The sequence below is a fragment of the Sphaerodactylus townsendi genome, linkage group LG10, assembly GCF_021028975.2.
Source record: "Sphaerodactylus townsendi isolate TG3544 linkage group LG10, MPM_Stown_v2.3, whole genome shotgun sequence".
In the NCBI taxonomy this organism is placed as follows: domain Eukaryota; kingdom Metazoa; phylum Chordata; class Lepidosauria; order Squamata; family Sphaerodactylidae; genus Sphaerodactylus; species Sphaerodactylus townsendi.
The window spans coordinates 69,055,630-69,074,872 of record NC_059434.1 but is presented as its reverse complement, the minus strand read 5'-3'; the positions used below and the strand labels follow the sequence as shown (position 1 = coordinate 69,074,872).

Genomic DNA, 19,243 nt, shown 5'->3' with positions numbered 1-19,243 from the left:
TTCACTGCCACATTTATGGACATTTATGCGTCAGTGAAAAGACTCGAACTATAGACCTTTGTTTGAATATTACATGTGTATTAGAGACTGAGGGAAGTCCTAGTCATTCTCTGTCAAGTGATTTGGTGATAAGCATTCTTGTTATGTTTATTGGAGACTGAGGAAAGTTCCATACACTTTATTGGGAACTAGAGTGAGAAATATTTTTGTTGTAAATAGCATTAAACATATTTAAAGTTTTCTAAGTTAATCTGACTGCCAGCCAATATTTGCACAATTGCATTTAGCTGACTACCTAGAGACTGGCAAACCTATGACATGCCAGATTGCAACTGCAGCAATAATGAAAGAAGCAAAGATGGTTCTGCAGCAGAAAAATATACCACCCTTAAATAAAGAACTCCCATAATCCTGTGCTGCTTATAAGAGCTGGTTTGCGAGATAACAAAATTCTGGAACTAGGATCCATAAACAGACTTAGAAGATCATTATAATCCCCCCCACCCCCCACCCCAAAAATGATTGGAAGGATGTGTCTGGTAAGATTTGTAAGACACTGGATTGCATTAAAAGATCTAGGATAAGGTTCTCTCAAGATTCTAATGCATTTGAAAAAGACATCATAGAGATGTGTGCACAGTGACTTTTCATATGTTTTAGGATTGTATCTATTACTTCCAGTGGCGTAGTGCCAAGGGGACAGGGGGGTGCACAACGCACAGGGTGCGTGCCCCTGCGAGGGCATGGCGTTCTGGGGGCATGGGGTTCTAGGGGGGGCAGGGGGGCAGGGCGCAGTTCCCCCTCGCTCCGCCCCCGATTACTTCCCATTCATATTTTCATATTCAAAGCTGCATGGAAAAAGAAACATATCCGTAATGTCAGGCCAGTGAGATTTTAAGAGAGAAAGCTTTATTACAAATTTGCAACCGTTATTACAAACTGCTAACAATAACGTAAAAAGGTACCAAATTGTTTGCTGGAACCATTTCAACATTATGCTGATTATTCCTATTTTTTTTCCCCATGGTGGAATTAATGGATTCTTTTCTTTGTGCTCCTTCTCTGCATTTTTACATCATTACAGAAATGTTTAATCATAAGAAACACCTTGAATTTACAGTTGTCTTCTGTTATACATCAACTAAATGTGAATGAGGCAATATTGCTGTGAAATTGGAACATGCGGCAGAGTCCAGTCATTTCCACAGATTCCCTGTTATACAAAATGCAATCCATTGATCAAGGCAGTTCAGTTGCCAAAGGTCTTTCTGGTGTATTTTTCCTCACTCAGCATGGACTTCAAAATAGTAGGACAGTGCGAATGCTGAAATGGCAGAAGAAGTTTAAAGTTAGGAATTATGAACTCAGTTCTGTTTGTCAAAGCACATGCCGCTAACTTTTCTGAAGATTAAGATCGAATGGCAAATTTCAAGCATTGACAAACAGCAAAACCTAGGAACAGACTGGCTAAAGATTAAGCACATCCAATTGATTTCAGTAGATGCTAAAGGCCTTCTTCTCCCACTGAAATAAACGAGATCTAAATTTTCTTTTAAAAATTATTACGACAAAGGTTTCCAGGAAAAAAAAGATATTTCCTATAAATATACAAAACAATGTAAAACATGACAAATTTCATATGTGTAGCTAGATCATGGCCAAGACTTCACAATTGTTTTCATTTCATATGCATCATCTTTCAATCTATTTGTGCTCTTAGGATACTTACAGTCACTACAAGGTAAAACTTGTGGCTGGGATCAACCCAGCCCATTAATTAATTTGTTAATTAACACATATTGCAAAACATCTTTGTAGGTACCTTTTTATGACACTAAGGGAGCACTTCTTTAGGGAGCCCATTCACAGAACTGGACTCTTAACAGAAAAGGCCTGGGCTGCCCTAAGTGGTGAAACAGCCAACAGATGTCTGCCTGACAACTTTGGTTGGAAGGAGACCATCTTACTTTTGTTGCTGTTCTTAGAGTTTAAAGGAGCAACCCATTACTGTTGAAGGCAGTTACTACCTCTGGTTACAAAATGGTAAGAAAAGCTCCTGCCCCCCCAGCTATTTCTAGAGCGAGGAGCGAGAGTGAGGTCATTGGCGTATTTACACAGCCTGCAAAATTGCCAACATTTTTGCTTGTTACCAAATTGACTGATAACCCTGGGACATGTTCTAATCTGTGATGAAAGTGTTGATTGAGCAATTCTAAACAGTTCTAACCTCTGGAAATGCATCCTCCAAAGGCAAAAATAACTTGCAGATAAAACTAAAGCAATGACATACTGGGTCAGAAAACGGGCTGTATCTTGTAAATGGGCTGCTGAAATACATCTACGTGTTACATTGATGTCTATATAAGAGAAGTGTAACTAGTATAGCTTCCCTTAGACTAGAGAATTCAGGGAATCTAATTTAATGAAGGTGCTGAGAATGCTCTATTAGTGTTGTTTAGAGCTCCTGAACTTCATTTCTTACTATTCCTTGATGAGTAGGAATGATTATTCAACCAGTTAAATTTGGAGTGCATTGCAACTCTGGTCTAGTTCTTTACCAATCTATCGAGTATATTTGTTTTCTTCCCTTCTTCCAAAAAGGACAAGCTGGCTGTCTCATTATAGCTTCACAACAACACCCTGGTGGGGTAAATTTGGCTTAGAACAAATGATTGTCTCATAGTCAATTAGCATGCAGGGTTGGGATTCGAACCCAGTTCTCACAGATTCTAGGCTGACACACTAACCACTCATCATGCTGGCTTCCTTCTACCTAGAGGCTCATGCAGTTTTGCATTCAGATTTGGGAAGAATTTATAACCATGATGGGGTGGGGGAGTCTTACCTTTTTCCTGTTCTGAGCAGTTCAAACCCTTCATTTATTTTATCAAAAGGTAAAGTGTGGGTAATTAACGGATCAAGAGTGAACTTTTTTGCCATGAAATCTGAAACCAGTTTAGGAACAGCCTCTTTGCTCTTCCAGCCTGAGGATAAGGAAATGCACAGTTAGGACAAAGGATTGAAATAACAATGCAAAAAAAAAATAGTAATTAGTTAAACCTCTTTTGCAGTAAAGGATTACAGGATCACACATCCACTTTTGATATTCCAGCTGCAGATATACCAGGTTTGTGCATATTTTTCCATGTATGTACAGCATTGGTGCATGGGAATAGATCCCAGACTTTTGAAGGAACAAGTTTCACGTTTGAATACACCATATAAAATACATGTTCCCCCATTCAACCGATAATTGTGTATCCACAAGAGTGTTTGTTACACAAAGCAAACATTTAGAAAGTTCTAGAATTTAAGGTATAGTAATGCTCTGATATTTTCCCCAGACCAACAATATGCACACATGGAAAGGTAGGCCAAAGATCACCGTCTAAACTTAGTGACTATTTGCCCTCAGATCTCCTTGGTCCTAAGGAATCACCTCACGTACCACACTAGTTCTCACATGCTTTGCTCTGACATGGAAATTCCAAGTTCTCTCTTCCATGAATTCACTGAATCCCCTTCTAAAGCCATCTAAGCTCGTGGTGTTCATCATGTCGCATGTCATTAAAATTACAAACAACTTATGTGCACCATGAAGCATTTTCATTTTTTTTTGTTATGAATGTTCTGTCAATCATTTTCATTGAGAGACATCTAGTGTTAAAGAACTGTTAAAGTTCTCAACACTGCATATTGTTTTATAAACTTTTTAATCACATTCCCTTTAAGTCATCTTTTCATTATAAACAAAAAAAGCCATGAAAATAGGAGCATGAAAAAAGCAGGGGGAAAACCCTTCAGTAATACATCTCCCCTAGATATGCAGGCACAATATAATGCTTACTTCCAAACACAGCTCCTTTCCAAGTCCGGCCAGTGAAGAGAAGCATTGGGTGAAAGGTGATCTGGGATGCTGACGGTGCCAATCCCACTATCACACTGGTTCCATAATTCATGTGGCACGAAGCCAGGGCAGCCGTCTAGGGCAAAAATCAGTTTCATGCACTTTAATCATACCATTAGCACCATGAAATGCTTTGCCCTTAAGTTCAGATGGTTTTTCTTACAAGCCATTTTGATAACAAGGAAACAAGTATTACTCATATCTTACATATTGGAATGGATTCCATGGATCTGTTCTGCTAATAGGGGAAGGTACCTTTTGCCGGGGAATGGTGTTACTGTGGAAGAATAGTAAAATGGGATCTAACTCATTATCTTATGGAGAAAGAAAAAACCCTGACTGAATTGATTCAAAATGATGAGGACATCACTACAGTTCTGTAGTGGATTATACCCATGTCATGACAGAACTATTGGGAGATCTGGATGTTATTTAGCCTACAGAATCCATGTACACAGACTAAGGTTCCTGAGCATTAGGGAATTCAACTTTGAGAGAGGCAGGAAATTATTCAGTAGAAATTAAAGCGGGGATTCAGACAATCGGACTGCAGCTCAGACTGCACTAAATGATGAGGGCTCAGATTACAACAATAGGTTTGTCGTTATCTAAAACCAGATGAGATCCTTATGGACTCTACAAATGACCTCATTCCTTGCTGGCCTCAAAGCTGCTGTTCTCTTTCTGGCCATCTGAAGTGATGGTGCTGCAGATATTAAGTTAGCAAGCTGCCCCAGCTCCCCAAGGGTTAAAGCACCTGGATCTAACTTGTAGAGTTTCAAATTTGGGACCCTTGTTTACATCTTGTCTTTTCAAAAGCTCAAGAGAGTTCATGCAGTAACAACGATTTTAAAAGTGAGCAAATTAAGACAGCATAAAAAGGCATTACAGAAATATTATTCATATACATTTAATTGTATCAGTTAGCAATACAGCTTCTTCAGCAGTCATCAAAGCCTTCTGAAACAAGATTATCTTGAACAGTCTTCTAAATGCCGTCAGGGAGGCACAGACCCCCTTGATAGCTAGTTCTGCAAAGGATCATTTTGTCACAGAGGATAGGCACACTATTAGAGCAGGTGGTATCATCAGAGAAGCATTCTGGGTAGATTTGAGAGCACACACAGCGGTTTAAGCTAGGAGAGATGGCCTGATTTCATCAGATCTTGGAAGCTAAGCAGTGGGAAACCACTAAGGAAGACTTTGCAGAACAAGACAATGCTCCTCACTTTCCCTTTGTTAGGATTGCCATAAGTAGATTGTGACTTGACGGTACATCTTATATTCTAATAGTGAAGTGTGGGCCCATCTGTGGAGACTAAAATCCATGGATCAGGCCTATTTACACAGAAGGAAGGGTTTTTTTAGAAATATGGGCGACTCTCGTGCAGAAATGAATAAAATATATGTATATAGTATTGTATAATGCCAACATATTTAATCTTAAAATGCCATAAATATACACAATTTATTTTTTAAAGTTAAAATAAAAGAAAACGGAAAAAAAAATCAGACTTCTTCTCTGGTACAAAGGTAGGGCCAAATTTTTTTACTTGGATTTCCAGATTGTGGGGGTGCCATGCCCTTAACCCCTATGATGTGGAAGGGATAACTGTACATGTATAATAACAATGATTCCTTAGTGCACGTACCATAGTTTCAGTGCGCCCAATCACTTCAAAGGAATAGTCAACACCACCCTTGGTCATTTCAATGAGTACGTCCTGAATGGGCTTATCGAAATCCTTTGGGTTGACGCAATCAGTGACGCCCAGCTCTTTGGCTTTGGCAAATTTATCCTTGTTGATGTCTACTCCAATGATTCGGGAAGCTCCTGCAGCCTTGCAGCCCATGACTACGGAAAGACCGACTCCGCCCAAACCAAAAACAGCACAGGTAGAACCAGGCTCCACCTACATCGCCATGAAGATAATAAAAGGTCATTTGAGAATTTCAGTCATGGACAATATCTGCAGTGCAATGCTGTTCTTTCCTCTCCCATGGAACTGCTAAATTGGAGTCCTATATCACTTGAGAGACTATCAAAAGTTTTGGGATATACATTTTTGAGAGTCAAAACTTCCTTTGTCATGTACAAGTATCTGATAAAGGCAGCTTGGACTCTCAAAAGCTTAGTCACTGAGGTGCTATGAGACTTGAATGTAGTTCTTCTACTGCAAACGCCCTCCCTCCTGAAACTATCCCATGGAGCTGTTTGTATAAAGCTCAGTTTACTTGTAAATTGCAGGAAATGTGTTTTGCTATACCCTTCAGAAGTTCCCACTGTGAAATCAGACGTTAATCAAATGTTTATGAGCAATCCGTTGGGAACACATATGGTCACTTTGGGTAGGACTCAGGTTAGAGTTGCTTACAGCAGCTTGGGCAATTCCGGATGATTTTGAAATGCTTTTTGGAGAGTGTGGAGTCTGAGGAGCAGAGAAAGCTCACTGGATATGCAATGTATAAAACCTGCCCTCCGGCAGCCTAACTAATCTACAAATTCTGGAGATCAGTTGTAATGTTGGGAGAACATCTGTCCTTATGTGATGGTTGGCATCTATGATACAAACCAATGTTGAAAGTGAGCTGAGATGGCAAGCTAAGATGGATGAAGCAGGTATTTAAAAATCAGTAAGAAAATAGTTCTTTCTCACATCTGTTTGGGCAATGCTAGCAGAAAATGGACCCTACTGAAGTTTGAGCTTCAGCTGTTAGCCAAAAATGAAGTTATCTCTGGGCAAGGATAGATGGAAATACTTGGGTCTATTCCATTTTGATCTCTCCATGGTGCTGGGCCTGGAAGAGACAGGCATTGAAAGACAGTCACGGATTTTTGTTAGAAAATAATTGGGGGGGACATTAAGTAACTAAAATGACTGAAGGAGAAATCCGTTTAGAGGGTATGGGGGGAGGGACTGAAAACAGGGAGCCTGTTGAGTAAATTTATGTCTAGATGTTCATGTTCTCTTTATGTTGGATTTTAGTGTTGTAACTTTAAATAAAAATTTGTTTTAAAATGAAAAGAAAAGACTGTCACATGAAGAACCGGCTTTCTCCAACAACCAAGGCTCCACAAAGCTTCTCATAGGTTCTTGTCTCCCTCTCCCTGCTCTACAAACCATTCTGACCTGGACAAGACTGGAAAGTGAAAGTAGGCTCCTCAGGACTTGCCCTGCCCGTAAGCGAGGAAATGCACCTATGTATTGTCAAAGGCTTTCATGGCCAGAATCAACTGGCTGTTGTGGGTTTTTCAGGCAGGTAGTTTCTGCTCCATCTTCACAGGCATGTGAAGGTATATGTTTTGTCCTCCTCACAGAAGAGTAAGGCCTATTTGCAGTGTAGAATGTTTGCACATTATGCCTCAGAGGGAAACACATCTCACTGTGACATGCCTCTGAAGATGTCAGCCCTAGATACAGGCAAAATGTTAGGAGCAATAACTTCCAGACCACAGACGTATAGCCTGGAAAACCCACAAAGCCAGAAATGCACATAATTACACAAAAAGAATACTTGTTAAATTTGCTGAAAGTTTATCAGACCCAGTATTAGGCCATGCTCATTGATATTGTTGATTTAATTTACAGTAATTGTATTAATTATAAGAATGATAACCAACTGTAATGATTTCAAAGCGTGAATAGTTATGTCAAGTAATTTTTAGTAAATAGCTCATTATCTAATTCATTTATACCCTGCCTTTCTCCTTACTGAGGACCCAAAGCAATTTACACCATTTCCCTCCTCCCATTTTATCCCTATGACAGGGATCTGCAACCTGCGGCTCTCCAGATGTTAATGGACTACAAATCCCATCAGCCCCTGCCCTAGGAGATAGGCTAGAGTAGACTGAGATAATATGACTGACCCAAGGTCACCCAGAAAGCTTCCATGGCACCAGTGGAGATTTGAACCAGGGTTTCCCAGACAGTAGTTTGACACTTTCAGCTTCTACACTATACTGGGTACAGCAGTTATAGACCTAAAAATGGCATGTTGGCCACAGGCTAAAAGTGGTTGAACCAAAATCACAGGCAGGGAATGGACACAGCCTCCACCCTCTCCTGACTCCAGACATTCCACAGCGTTCTGATGCTGCAGATCACCCACCTACGTCCTCATCTCTACCTGTGCAGTTTTAACGGCAGACCCGTAACCAGTAGAAAATCCACAGCCAATCAGGCAAATTTTTTCTGGAGGAGCTGCAGCATCGATTTTGGCAACGGCACTCTCATGCACCACAGTATATTCAGTGAAGGTGCTGGTACAGGCAAAGTGGTGCACCGCCTTCCCCTTGTATGTGAATCTACTGGTGCCATCTGGCATCAATCCACGACCATCTGCGAAGCTTAAAGGTACAAAAGAGGGAAGGAGGAAATCAGGTTTTTGCTCTTCTGATCAAGGAAAATAAAAGGAATGGATGCTAACCGGAAGAAGAGGAGTTTGGATTTATAGCCCTCTTTCCTCAACTGTAAAGAATCTCAAAGGCCCCTTCCGCACACGCAAAATAATGCGTTTTCAAACCACTTTCACAACTGTTTGCAAGTGGATTTTGCTATTCCGCACAGCTTCAAAGAGCACTGAAAGCAGTTTGAAAGTGCATTATTCTGCATGTGCAGAATGAGCCAAAGTGGCTTACAAACTCCTTCCCTTCCTCTCCCCATAACAGATACCTTTTATTATTATTTATATTTGTTTTATTATTTATATTTGTATACCACCCTCCCAAAGGCTCAGGTGGGAGGGGCTGAGAGAGTTCTGAAAGAATTGTGACTGGACATAGGTCACCCAGCAGGCTTCATGTGAAGGGGTGGGGAAACAAACCCGGTTCTCCAAATTAGAGTCTATTGTTCTTAACCACTACACCACGTTCGCTCTAGAATGCCAGTTCTCTGATCACTGATACAGCAGAAACTCACTTATGACGGGTACACAGGTTGCCTCTCGGATGTAAGCAAGTGTTGCATTCGCCACACTGGGGGACAAAGAGTGGGATGACTTTGTCTCCTGGGAATGACAAGAAAAATATCATCAATCTCTGGAAGTTTGATGTAAGCTAGTAGCATGAAGGCAGGCATAAGAAAAGTGAAACACAGAGATGGCTGCATTTAGGAGAGCATCTAGGAGATTGGTTGACTGATTCTATCCATGGCAGACTGAATGTGTACAGAGGACAAGCAATGACAAGCATGCTGATCCTGCTACTCCACCTACGTTCAGTCTCAGAGTCCAACAAACATTGGAGTGTTTATGTTATTATGTATTGTACAGGTTAATCCCAGGCTTATGTTGATCCAGATGTGTACTGAGAGTTCTGGGTTGAAACTTAATCCTCAGGCACGATGGGAGTCCAATTCAGATCAGGATACGGTCTGCAGGTAAAACAGGAACGGATATAACGGGAATGGATGTTCTTCCTCAAACTGTTTTTCCAACCTGAAGTACTTTGAAGGATTCGCTTCTGCCCTCCAGGAGAAGCCTGTGTGTATCAATAGGCCACGTGCACATTTCCACAATCGGTTAAGCAGCAGGTCTGGAAAATGGCAGAAAGATTTAAACCTTCTCCCCTGAGCATTAAAGTTGCCAGCTCCGGGTTGGGAAATACTGGGAGATGTTGAGGGTGGAGCCTGAGGAGGGCGGGAATTGTTTTATTTGAAACATTTCTAGCAACTAACCTCAAATCCAAACTTTTATATACAAAATTCTGGCAATGGTCCCTAGGGTGTTTTTTTTTTTAAAAAAAAATAACCTGCTTTTCTTGCTGAGTTAGCAGCCTTTTCCTCATCATTGTTGCATGTTCAGGGATTAAACTATTTGTTTATTATTTTATTTTAAAAATCCATAATAAAATAAACACAGAAGAGATTAGATCGATCTGTCCAGTGAGATTTCTCTATTAAAAAGCAGCCCCCCTCCCCACACACACTATTTTTAAAGAAGATTTAAATTGCGGGGTGGGGGTGGAAGATAGTTTTCAATAGCAAAACCGGTGGTGGTGGTGTTTAAATCATTTCTGCCTGGCCCTCATAGGCTCTACAGTACCTGGTTTCACGCTGGTAACTCCTTCCCCAACACTCTCCACAACCCCAGCTGCTTCATGACCAAGAATAATGGGGAAAGGTGCATAGAGTGAGCCATTGACAGCATGATCATCTGAGCGACAGATTCCTGTAGCCAAAATCTAGGAAGATAAAGGAAATCAGCCACGTGAGGCTTAGCTATTTGTTGGAGTACAGATGTCTATGCAAGTAAGGTTAAACTGTTACTGCAGACTTGTGTTGGTTTGGGGCAGCCAGGAGGAAAAGCACAACCTTTCCACTGTTTATACTTCCTGCCCCTCTCGTGTGATTCCATGACCAGAAGTGGTCAAGACAAAACAGCTTTAAAAAGCAGTTTGGGGTGAAGAAAGTTCCTGTACTGTATTAACATTTGCCAGGAGGTCGAGGCAGAGCGACAAGACTTATCCTATATAATGGATGCATACCATTAAACGCATATATCATATCTTCTAATATTTCACAGATGAGAATAGGAATGTGCTTATAACACCTCTATTTTTCATGTCAATGATTATTGCCCACGCTTTACCCACTCCCTCAATTTATTGCATTTGCTGAAGTTTCTGTCTACTTCTGTTGTCCTGCTCTAGAACCAATAGAACTGCTTTGTCCTGCTTTAGAACCAAGAGGGCATTTATTCCTTAAAGATATGTGTTTTAAAAATGCAATTGTCCACTATACTCTGTTCCATATAAAGATGATAGTTTGGTAAGGTGACCAGATGGTCACCTTTGTGATGCGGGACGGGGAAGCGGCCGCGCGCGCGCTTCTGGAGCTTGCCATTTGTCGCCCTGTGACAGAGTGGCAAACGGCAAGCCCCAGAAGGCCATGCGCTCCTGTGGCCGGGCACATGGGAGGCTGCCGCACTGCCTTGCGCCCCCAAGGCAGTGCAGCAGCCTCCCAAAAATCGGGACAATTTGTAGAACCCGGGGGATGCAGGACAAATTGTCCAAAGGCGTGACAGTCCCGCCAAAAGCGGGATGGCTGGTCAGCCTATAGTTTGGTCATTTGAGGTGCAGCAATTGAGCAAATAGTATGCTTCCAAATTAGAATATAGTCCCAAACGGATATGAGAACTACAATTTCTTTCTATATGCTGTGTTTGTCAAAACCATTATTTTGTGCATTTTTGAACATAATATTTTGATACAAGAGTATTTATGCCAAAATGTATTTTGACTTTCAAATGGATTGGGGGGAGAGCAGGGTGGGGTAACCATTAGGACCCAGGTAGGGCATTCTACAACAAAAAAGGACTGGCATGTTTTGTTCCATGATGGAGGAATATACAGCCATACTATCATCTTTCTGTGGAACAAAGTATAGTCTGCTCCAAGCCAATTCAAACCTCACCTGTGTGTGGGATAGCAGACTGTGCATTACATGGTATAATCAAGTCCATGTACTGTATGTACTGATATGCATGCGCACTAAAGCCAATATTCATCAACCCATATATTCAGAGGTTCAGCTTCCAGAGACACAGAGAAGGGAACTAATTGCTGAAAAATATGCCAACTCTAGCTAATTTTTAACAAGTCATTCTTAAAAGGCGAAAATAATGATTACCAGGAATAGCGAGCATCCCTATACCAGTAAATGATTTATTTTTCCTGTTCATTTTGTTTGATTCTATACTTGGAGTTGGAACTGGGGTGGGAGACAAAGAGGGCCAGTTAGGGCATATGATACATGAAAGAAGATAAATAAAGCAATTAATTATATACCCAGACCCAGAAAAGAATCCATTTAGTGTACTTATGATTAAAATGGCATTCCAGCAGAAAAGAGGACAACTTCTTGCAGAATGTTTCACTAAAAGGAATATAATCAGAAACATTCTAGCGTTATATAAACAGGGCTAAATAAGTCCCCATTTGATGGAAGTTGCCGTGCCCCCACAGAAGCCTTTATTATTTTCATTGTTAAGTATAAGTTTCCCACAGCTTGCATGGGTTTAGTCCTCTGTACAGTCTCCAAAGGGAGGGAATTTTAGTTAGCCTTTATCCCTTTAAAAAGTTTCCCAAGAGGCAGTCTTTTTTTTATTACCCAGTAATCCCCCTGTTCAGTCAGTTCATAAGGAGGTGCCTAAGGAGTCAGAAGGCAGCAGTATTTTGTCACGTCAAAGGTGTATAGACAGCATATAGTTAAGGTTAACAGAGATTAGTATACAGATTCAAGAAACCCCCTCCTAAAGTTTCTCTAATTTAAATCTGTGATTAGATGTGGAGTGCATTTTTCCCTTGGGATTCTGCAGATCCCTATACATGATGAAAAAATAAAGCCAGCCCTTTAGTTTCCAATCCAATGATGCTTGCACCAGCCAGCAAATGTTACATATCCTTGTGTTCATCTGTGGAATGTTTGTTTTGCCACATGTGCATAGAAGGTTCCTGTGCATTCCTGTTTGTTTTAGTTGAAGAAATGGAAGCTTGGGTCCTACTTACAAGGAAGTTATTCCAGGCTGGGTAGCTTCAGTGCATACACATTAGAGGTCCTATGCCAGGACCACATGAGTAGTTTTGTTAGCAGAGATCTGATGAAACTTTTGTTCGTCTTCCTTACCTTAATGCGAACTTCCTGTGCCTTTGGTGGCGCCACTTCTATTTCAACAATGCTAAATGGTTTATTAACCTCTAGGCAAATAGCTGCTTTGCATTTGATGACCTGTAAAGGTAACAGAAAGCCCAATAGTATTTCTGCATGTAACAAGACCAACTGTTGACACAAGATGGGATTGTGGTGCGTGCAATCTCTGTTAGATTTGGACTCCAGCCCGTAGAACTGCCAGCTAGCTTTGAAGCCTTCTAATAAACCCTGATTCATCCCACAGAATTTTTGTGAGGAGTAAATGCAAAACCTCTCAAGCAAGTTTTGGAGGGGTTAGACTCCCTTATTTGAGATGGAATGGAGCTGGCATTCATAGAGCATGGTAAGAGTTTGGGAACACTCAAGGACCCACCTTGCTGTACAAAAAGTAGCCAAGAGAGCTTTCTGTCTGTTGCATTTGGCTTACCAACTTTCCCCTTCTTTAGACTCAGCCAACCTGCCTACGCTAATACATGTTTTTTGTAACCTTATAGTTGAATTTAACTATAATAATAGTGCTGCCTTTGAATGCTACTCAGAAACTGTAACCGTCAGGGGCTAGTCAATGAGAGTACATTTTGCATAGATTAAAACAATTACATTGGCTTCTAGTTTGTTTCTGAATAATTCAGTGTGCTGGCTATGCTCTTCAAACTCTTCATGATCTAGGACCCATGTCTCTTCCCATATGTCCCTGGGTAGCAACTAAGGTCCTTTAGTTGCTCCCTTCTGGTTAGGTTGTCCTTATTTGACCTGTGTTTATTTGCAATCTGTGCTTTTAAAGCAGACACTCCTTCAAGTGACAAAGCTACTTTGCCTTACCTATGTATATTGCACAAATAAAAGATGAAAGCACTTGTTTTAGTTTTGTTCAGTTTATATCCCGTTCTCCCCACAAGCAGTCTCAGAGTGGCTAACAGTCAGATAAAGTACTAACTTACCAATAATAAAAACGTTTATAATAATATATTAATAAAACCTTTACAAACACTCTAGTAGTCAAATGATATAAGATGGTATATTGGATGAAATAATAACAAGTCTTCTCTCAGATGGTAGAGATGAGGAAGAGGAAAAACGGAGTAAAAGAATGCCAGGTAAAAGGGTAATAAATTTACCACAGTGGTCCTCAACTGTAGGCCCAGCAGAATAGCTTCATCTTCCAGGCCCTGCAGAACTGTCCTGCAGGATCCTGGTCTCATTGGATAGGGCTTTCCAACTGTCTGGGTGTTGGAATTAATATATGCAAAGAGATTCTTAAGTAGCAGAGATGCACAGACAGTCTCGCAGGTGGAAAAAGAAGGTAGCCAGAGATACCTTGAGTTGCTTTTGTATAAAAATACTTTAGTAGCTAAGGGAAGGGTTACATGGAATGAAAAACAGCTAATATTTCACTGTTACATATTTACAGTCAGTAATCTACATCTTGTAGCTACCTATTTGCTTTCTACTTCGTGGCTGTGTCTTCTGTGTGGGGCTCAAACTAAGAAAACAGGTTACCTTTATAACTTTAGATCTGTGTGCTGTCAGCACGTACACATAGTGATTCACTGACCAATAGCTAATCAATAGGGCAGGTAATAAAACAGTGAACTTAGCACAGTTATCCCTTTAGTGACTGAATTGTGACAGACTCTTGCAAAATACCAACACTGGGGCCAGGGCAGAAAAGATCTTGGCTCTCGTTGAGGACAGCTGGATACTTTTTGGGCCAGGGATCTCCAACAAGTTATTTATGGAACGTTGATGTCCTTCAAGGTGTGCATCGGGAGAGGCATTCTCGGAAGTTCGCTGACTGAAGGTAAAGCTGTCGGTGTGGCTCAAGGTTGGAATCCCCAACATTTTTAAGCCAGTGGGCACTATTGAAATTCTGACACGAAGTGGTGGGTGCAACCACAAAACAGATGCCACGGAGGTGGAGACAACAGCAAAATATTAGGCAGTGCAGCCATATAACTCTAATAGTAATACTTCAACATTTCCAGCAGAAATCTGATAATAGGATGCCTTTTAAAATTGTGCTGTGGTAGCAACTACTGCTGAAGCAACTCCATAAAAATCTGCACAGCCGGTCAGAAGTCATGCTGGGCAAAAGCTCCACCTGATCCACCACCCACTTTCTAAATACACTTGGCGGGTGCCAGGAAAGATATCAGTAGGCACCACGGGTTTGCTACACAGGACAATCATTTAATCTTAGGGCGTGTCACCTTAAAATCCACAGTATTACTGCTTGTTCCCCTCTTTGCTAGTAGCTTTCCTATGAAACCTGTTGATTATTTCTGTGTCTCAGAATATGCGAATTTGCGATTGTTATCAGTAAAATGTTTCAACGAGGGTTGCCAACTGATTAGGAAATTCATGAAGATTTTGGGCGTGGAGACCAAGGAGGGTAGAGAGGGAGCTCAGAAGGGGTAATGCAATAGAGTCAGCCCTCTGAAGCTGCCATTCACTCTGGGGGAGATCAGTTATAATTCAAGGAGATCTCCAGGCCCCACCTGGAGGTTGTCAACCTTCACTTCAACTAAACAGGCATATGTCCTCTTATGATAAACAATTTATTTCCTGAGATCCCTCAGTATTTTCCCTCAGATATTGAGAATGTCCTTGATTGGCACTGTAACCCAGCCAAATTTGCAGGCTTCTTACTGTGTCAAGAAATATTACTCGCTGCCTTAAAAAATATTTGTTCTCTTAAATGCTGTACTGTAAGAGCTGTCAAACAAGCTGCAATTTGCTTTTCTTTTTATTTGCTGGGAACGAGGTACTTGTACAAACAAAGAATTTGTCAGAAGATGAGTACTGGAATTCTACCGAGAGTGGTAAAATTGCGGATGTGAAATGTTGCGTAAAGTATAATGAAAGCAGAAAAACCAAAATCTTTGCCAAAGGGGAGTAAAGTACAAGTTCACAATTACATGATAAGCTCCCTGTGGTAAGACCCTTATAATGCTAGTAGAATATTTTGTGACGAAATTAACATGGATAGATTCCATTATATTACCACAAATGCTTTGGGAAGGGACAATTTACTGCTTTTCATTGCCCTTTGTCCTATTCAGAAGCTCATAGAAAATTAAAAGGTCAACTATTGGTTGGAGAGTTCTCTACCCTAATCACCGCAGCCAAGAAAACATGCTCCCCCCTGTATTTTTCTCTCCCATTTTTCTCTCCCACTTGGCACACTACCTGTATTGCTTAATAAACCCTGCTCAAAGGAGAGCCATAATGCTCGCCAGGTTTAATGTTATGCCTTCTGCCTTGTTACATGGCAGATTTAATAAGCAAGAAAAGGCTAAACGATTGTGCCCATGTAACGATGGCTCAGTTGAATCTCTGGCCCACCAATTACTACACTGTCTCAGATTCAAGGAAATCAGATCCAAGTATGTGAATCTTACTCCTTTACATTTACCCGATCTCCCCAATTTAATTAGATTACACTACTTGTTGGACAATCCTGATCCTTCTCTCTGTATGATAGTGGCAGACTTTTTCCTGGAAATTACTAAACGCCAGTAGATTTCCTTCGACCTAACATTTATTTCCTGTATTGTATATGCTTTTTAATTCATTTTTTATTATTGTTGTACTGTTGTCTATGCCAATAAAGACTTGCTAATTACTGCTTTTCATTGTTAGAAGCCTGTTATACCCTGACATTATATCTGTTATTCTTTTTTTTGGGGGGGGGGGGATTTTATTCATATTTTAGTACATTTTTATCTTGCCTTTCCTTAAAGGAGCTCAAGTCACTTGAATGTCCCATGCCCATTTTATCCTCACAAAAATCCTGTGTAGGGATTACTTACCTCCAGATAGCACCTGGAGTTCTCCTAGAATTAGAACTGACTGCTAGACTACAGAAATCAGTTTCCTAGGATGAAACAGCAGCTTCCGAGGGTGAACTCTGTGGTATACTAGAGTTTTTGAAAAAAATCCTAGACTTAAATTGCAACTGAACAACCTCCTCTCCCCAAACTCTGCCATTCTCAGGCACCATCCCCAATCTTAAAGAACCCCTAAACCAGAACTGGCAGCTCAGTCCTGTGAAAATGTGACTGTTCACAGACCCACTCAGTGAAACTTCAGAAAATGTCCCTCATCCAACATTCAAGATATCACCAGCATGGTACCCATGAGCGCTGCACCTGCCAACATCTTTCTTGATGACCATCAAGCACTTTAAGGAAGTAGATGGAGCTGCGTAGGGCTTTTTGTATTTCTAACGTTTACGGTATAATGCTGACAGTGGCTTTATATGAAGTACCTTACCTGTGATATTCTAAAAACACAGTGGGCCTTCCCTCTTACTAAACATGATAGGTCATCATGGCTTAATACACCTAACTGGAATGGCTACTGAAGTCATTAGATGTTTTATAATTCAGGTGGAAGTTGACAGAAACATCAATATATCAAGTAATTTATGTCCTTATCTAACTTTTGCTAGAATCCCGCTGTTAGCATCTTCAGCATCAACTGCTATTGATACAAGAAATAGCATAGGGTGAAACTGCTTGGGCACATGTGAAGCAGAGAAGAAGCCAAGAGAAGCAATTTTTTTTCTTTTCCCTTTTGCTGAAAATGTGTGAGATGTCTGCAAAATGAAGACAGATACTGCACAACGAGGGTTTCTTAGCTCTCTCTAGGCCCTTCTGCACACGCAGAATAATGTGTTTTCAAACCACTTTCACAACTGTTTGCAAGTGGATTTTGCTATTCCGCACAGCTTCAAAGAGCATTGAAAGCAGTTTGAAAGTGCATTATTCTGCATGTGTGGAATGAGCCTCTCTCTCTCTCTCTCTCTCTCTCTCTCTCTCTATACACACACACACACACACACACACACTTTGTGTGTATGAAAGAAAATATTTTAGAAGTACGCTAATTTTAAAGACATCCTGTTAAACAGTACTTAGCCTGAAATGCTGAGGAGCTACTGTCAAAGTTATGCATAGCCTCACTCCCTGATGTTTTGTGGCTGGCTCTGCCTGCTGCAGCACACATTCCAAATGTGCCCACAGGCTGAAAAAGGTTGGGAACCCTTTCTGTAAACAAACCACTAATACAACAGTTCTTCTTTTTTGCCACATTTGTATCTTGCCTTTCAGCCAAGTTACCCAAAGTATTTTACATTTTAAAACAATAGGCTGCAAAGCAAAACCCATACAAAGTAGATAGTTAATTCAAGCCTCGGTTGATTCCTTCAGAAGCAGATGTCATAAAGCCCACTGGATTCTTGCCCTTTTTAACCTATGAACTGAAGCAGTTGTAACTGACTGCGATTAGATAGAGCTAAAAAAGAGAAGAGAGCTAAAATTCTCATTGGACCAGCACAGACCCATGACTGAACTTAGTTATTTGCACCTGGTCAAAGTACAGCTTTCTTTCTTTCTTCCTTTCTTCCTTTCTTTCTTTCTTTCTTTCTTTCTTATGCATCTCTGGGTTCAACAAGCCATGTTGTAAGTGCTAGTCTACTTACTTTCCCTGCAGTGCTCATCGTGACAGATCTACCTCCTCTGTGTTGTTTTGACAGGCTTTCAATAGGTCTTCCTTTATTGCTTGCTGTCTGAAGGTTCTCCTTGAAAGCTTGTGGTGCAACAGTACACTTTGCCTTATCTTTGCATGCCCTTCCCAAAGTTCCACCCTTGGAAAGTAAGCCACTCCTCTACTACCTTTCAGTATTGTTACCGCAGCAGTATCTGCTGTAGTTTTATAACTCTGAAGGATTTATGTTGGCTGAAAAGGTAGTTTTTGTGGGTAGTGCACTGCTTCAGATACCACTGAGGAAATTAAGGAGGTATTTGGCATTCAAAAACCATACCTATTTTGGATTAGGTTCAAATTTTGGAGAGAATCAAATCTAAGTATTTGTCACGTCAAATCAAGGGAAGAAGAATTAAATGTGAATGCCAACAGATGCCTTAGAAAGCCTTTCCCTCCAGTGAGGCAACCCTCCCCCTGTGTTGAATGTTTCTCCAATTGTTTATTCAGCTTTAAAATGATCGCACAGAGGCTTTCATTAAAAGATAAGTGTGAATGATCATCAAGCGTGCTATTTGCCTGCTTCTTGTGGACATTCTGCTGCCAGCACCTACTTTTGTCTCTGTGCTGACAGCAGAATTATGGGAACAAAAATGAAGTTGGATGTGATATCAGCATGTCAGCCAATGCTCTGAACCTCTCTGGTTGTGTCCATCCCTTGTCTGCCCCCAATGTTTCCAGGGTGCCAGGTGGCATTTTGGAATCCCAGTGGTCAGGTGATAAGTGCCCTGGTATAGCTGTGTGCCCTCTATAACTCAACAACACATAATGGCAGTAAGGAACAAATAAATTGTACATTGCAAACATTCTAAAACATTCTAGGTTTCACAGATGTTGACATAATTTTGGAAACATGAATGACAAACCTTAACAATTAGCTATCATCCTGATATGCTCATTTATGAATTAGCTTCGAGGGGGTTCATGCAGAGAAGCATTCAAAGGTGTGATGTCCTCTGCAGTCTAGGTTTGCCAACTCTAGTTTTGGAAATTCCTGTAGATTTGATGGTGTTGCCTAGGGATGATGGAGTTTGGGGAGCAGTCAGAGCTTAGTGGAGAAGTGATATTATACAGTCCACCCTCTGAAGCTGCCATTTTAATAAAAATGATATCTGTATTTTGGAGATAAGTTGTAATT

General features: G+C 40.8%; 1 protein-coding gene across 2 annotated transcripts; it reads right to left on the bottom strand.

Annotated features, from left to right (window-relative positions):
* Positions 1–887: 887 nt before the first annotated feature.
* Positions 888–18,189, bottom strand: LOC125440306 (alcohol dehydrogenase 1-like). Of its 2 annotated transcripts, none has more exons than XM_048510061.1 (9): positions 17,929–18,189; positions 12,535–12,636; positions 9,953–10,091; positions 8,830–8,917; positions 8,039–8,258; positions 5,560–5,820; positions 3,848–3,983; positions 2,846–2,984; positions 888–1,324 (listed from the first exon to the last, which is right to left on the bottom strand). In XM_048510061.1, exons 1-9 carry the CDS (start codon positions 17,998–18,000, stop codon positions 1,300–1,302), a joined length of 1,182 nt encoding a protein of 393 aa, XP_048366018.1. In that variant the 5' UTR covers positions 18,001–18,189; the 3' UTR covers positions 888–1,299. The 2 variants fall into 2 exon arrangements, with proteins under 2 accessions (XP_048366018.1, XP_048366019.1); XM_048510062.1 differs by having other exon boundaries at positions 18,044–18,186.
* Positions 18,190–19,243: the final 1,054 nt, after the last annotated feature.

Coding starts and splice junctions, on each gene's coding strand:
- LOC125440306 (XM_048510061.1), bottom strand. CDS start 18,000: ATGCATAAGAAAGAAAGAAAGAAAGAAAGAAAGGAAGAAAGGAAGAAA. Junction 5,821..8,038: donor CTGCCGTTAAAACTGCACAG/GTAGAGATGAGG, acceptor ATGGCGATGTAG/GTGGAGCCTGGTTCTACCTG. Junction 3,984..5,559: donor TTGGGCGCACTGAAACTATG/GTACGTGCACTA, acceptor TTTTTGCCCTAG/ACGGCTGCCCTGGCTTCGTG.